This window comes from Benincasa hispida, chromosome 5 (genome assembly GCF_009727055.1).
Source record: "Benincasa hispida cultivar B227 chromosome 5, ASM972705v1, whole genome shotgun sequence".
Lineage (NCBI taxonomy): Eukaryota > Viridiplantae > Streptophyta > Magnoliopsida > Cucurbitales > Cucurbitaceae > Benincasa > Benincasa hispida.
The window spans coordinates 3,733,525-3,736,592 of NC_052353.1; the positions used below are offsets into that span (position 1 = coordinate 3,733,525).

General features: G+C 35.7%; 1 protein-coding gene across 1 annotated transcript; it reads left to right on the forward strand.

Moving 5' to 3' along the window:
• Nucleotides 1–799: 799 nt before the first annotated feature.
• On the forward strand, nt 800–2,643 carry LOC120078244 (inorganic phosphate transporter 1-4-like). The gene is given in 2 exon segments (XM_039032469.1): nt 800–1,809; nt 1,812–2,643. Coding segments are annotated over 2 exon segments (1,623 nt in total). The 5' UTR covers nt 800–857; the 3' UTR covers nt 2,483–2,643.
• The last annotated feature ends 425 nt before the right edge of the window (nt 2,644–3,068 follow it).

Below are 3,068 nucleotides of genomic sequence, written 5' to 3' on the forward strand. Positions count from 1 at the left end.
TGTATTGTTCGTACTAAATAAATCATCAATTCAACAATATTGATTTTAAGCATTAATTATGAGTCGAGTACAATTGTCAAAATTTATGAACTAAATTTATAAGTTAATCTAATTTTTAATTTTAAGGAAGATGAATATCAAGTATATTGAGAATGCATGTGTTGATTAGATTAGGAATTAAAGAGAAAAAGTAGTTATAAGTTATAACTCTGTTATGTACAATTTTTTAAATTTGTATCTATATCATACATTTTACATAATATGACGGTGTAAAATTGTCAACTATATCGTTCCAACGAAAAACTTGGCAACAAAAAGAATATGCTATAGAACATTTCAGATCTGCTTAATTTCCCATTCCATATATATATATACCTCTAACATCCTTTCCCTTTATTTCTCATCTCCAAATTCCCAGGTTGGTAACTCATTACTCATTCCCATGCACTTCTCTTTCTTCTCTTCTTTTTTCCTTTTTCTTTTTTCTTTGCATCATATTGTTCTTTCTGTCTTATCCTAACTTTGATTTCTGTTTCTTTTCTTGTCTCTTTGTTACCTCAAACTCCACCATATGTCCAAAAATTACTGATTTTGCACTGCATTCCTTTCTTTCCATGAATTTAAAAAAAAAGGTCATTTTTATGTTCTTGGTTCTTTTTTTGATTGATTCCCATTTGGTGATAACTGATCAGTGATTGACAAATAATAAATGGGTTGTTTTTAGATCTGTTCTTTTGTTTTTTATTTTTTCTATGGTTCTGTTGAATTGAAAATAGTAAAAAAAAATCTCATTGTTTTGCAGAGGAAATATAAAATAAAGGTGAAAGAAGAAGAAGAAGAAGAAATTAAAGAAAGAAATGGCAAAAGACCAATTAGAAGTGTTAACTGCACTTGATGTAGCTAAAACACAATGGTACCATTTCACAGCAATCGTAATTGCTGGAATGGGATTCTTCACTGATGCATATGATTTATTTTGTATATCTCTCGTCACAAAATTACTTGGACGTATATATTATCATGTTGATAATTCACCAAAGCCAGGGTCTTTGCCTCCAAATGTTGCTGCTGCTGTTAATGGTGTAGCATTTTGTGGAACATTAGCAGGCCAACTCTTCTTTGGTTGGTTGGGTGACAAAATGGGAAGAAAAAGAGTCTATGGCATGACTTTAATGCTTATGGTTGTATGTTCTATAGGCTCAGGCCTTTCCTTTGGCCACAATTCACAATCTGTCATGACTACTCTTTGCTTCTTTCGCTTTTGGCTTGGGTTCGGTATCGGTGGCGATTACCCTCTTTCCGCGACGATCATGTCAGAATACTCGAATAAGAAGACTCGTGGTGCATTCATTGCTGCGGTGTTTGCTATGCAGGGGTTTGGAATTTTGGGTGGAGGTATATTTGCCATTATCATCTCTTTGGCATTTGAAGCCAAGTTTAATGCTCCACCCTATGCAGTTGACCCGATTAAATCAACTGTGCCACAAGCAGATTACATTTGGAGGATAGTTCTAATGGTTGGAGCTATTCCTGCTGCTCTTACTTATTATTGGAGGATGAAAATGCCTGAAACGGCACGATACACGGCTCTTGTAGCGAAAGATACAACTCAAGCTCCATCTGATATGTCAAAAGTTCTACAAATGGATATTGAAGCAGAAGCACAAAAGCCTGCTCCTCAAATGGAAAGTGCAAGTGCAAGTGCAAGTGTAAGTGCATATGGCTTGTTCTCCAAAGAGTTTCTCCGTCGCCATGGAACTCACTTACTTGGAACTTCAAGTATTTGGTTTTTACTTGATGTTGCATTTTACAGTTTCAAAAAGATATTTTTAGTGCAATTGGATGGATTCCTCCAGCAGCCACAATGAATGCACTTGAAGAAGTTTTCAGAATAGCAAGGGCTCAAACACTCATTGCTCTTTGTAGTACTGTCCCTGGCTATTGGTTCACAGTGGCTTTCATTCACAAAATGGGAAGATTTCCCATTCAACTCATGGGATTCTTCTTCATGACAGTCTTTATGTTTGCTTTAGCCATTCCTTACCATCATTGGACTCTAAAGGACAATCGGATTGGCTTTGTTGTCCTCTACTCACTAACGTTCTTCTTCGCAAATTTCGGACCGAATGCAACCACTTTCGTTGTCCCAGCTGAAATCTTTCCAGCACGATTCCGTTCTACTTGCCACGGTATATCATCAGCATCTGGGAAGCTTGGAGCTATGGTGGGTGCATTTGGTTTTCTATATTTGGCTCAAAACCAAGAAAAGAACAAAACTGATGCAGGATATCCTCCTGGTATTGGTGTTAAAAACTCGCTTTTATTGTTGGGTGGACTTAACTTTTTGGGAATTCTGTTTACTTTTCTTGTACCTGAAGCAAAGGGAAAATCGTTGGAAGAGATGTCAGGCGAGAATGAAGATGGAACCATTGGAGAATTGGGAGGCCAACCATCTACCAATGATACAGTTTCACATGTTTAAAGATTCAATCTATAGGATCATTATTAGAATAACACTTTATGATCATTTGAGTTGAAGACTTATATATTTCTTTATCAATTCCGTTTCTTTGAGACATGTAGTAACTTCATCAGAAATTTTGTGTTCTATCTGATAGTATGATATTGAAGTAATTTTAAAAATCTATCTGCTTGTTCGTGCTTTATCTACCTTCCTTTGTTTATTTCTTGCCTTAGATTTGGTTAACAAAATGAATTAGTAATATCATTTAAAGGAATCATGTCCTTGATTCACATATTAATGCATTTTAATGAAGAAACTTGTTTAGGGTTGATGCCATTAAGGATGACCTGCAACTCAATCCAAAAAAGACAGTACAAAGCATGTTATGTTTGATATCACTTTTGTGTTCTTCGTTTCACATTGTTGTGGGTGAATACGAGACCATACACCACCTCGATCTCATCCACATGAGGGATGACCCAAGGAAAATTTGGAAGCACTAGAGAAGTAAGTGAAAGGATGGGTCAAGTTCTTATCGTTTTATTGGAGATTTGATCTCGACAAGCAAAGCCTTTCGGCAGTAGTTTAAGAGGAACTTTTAATA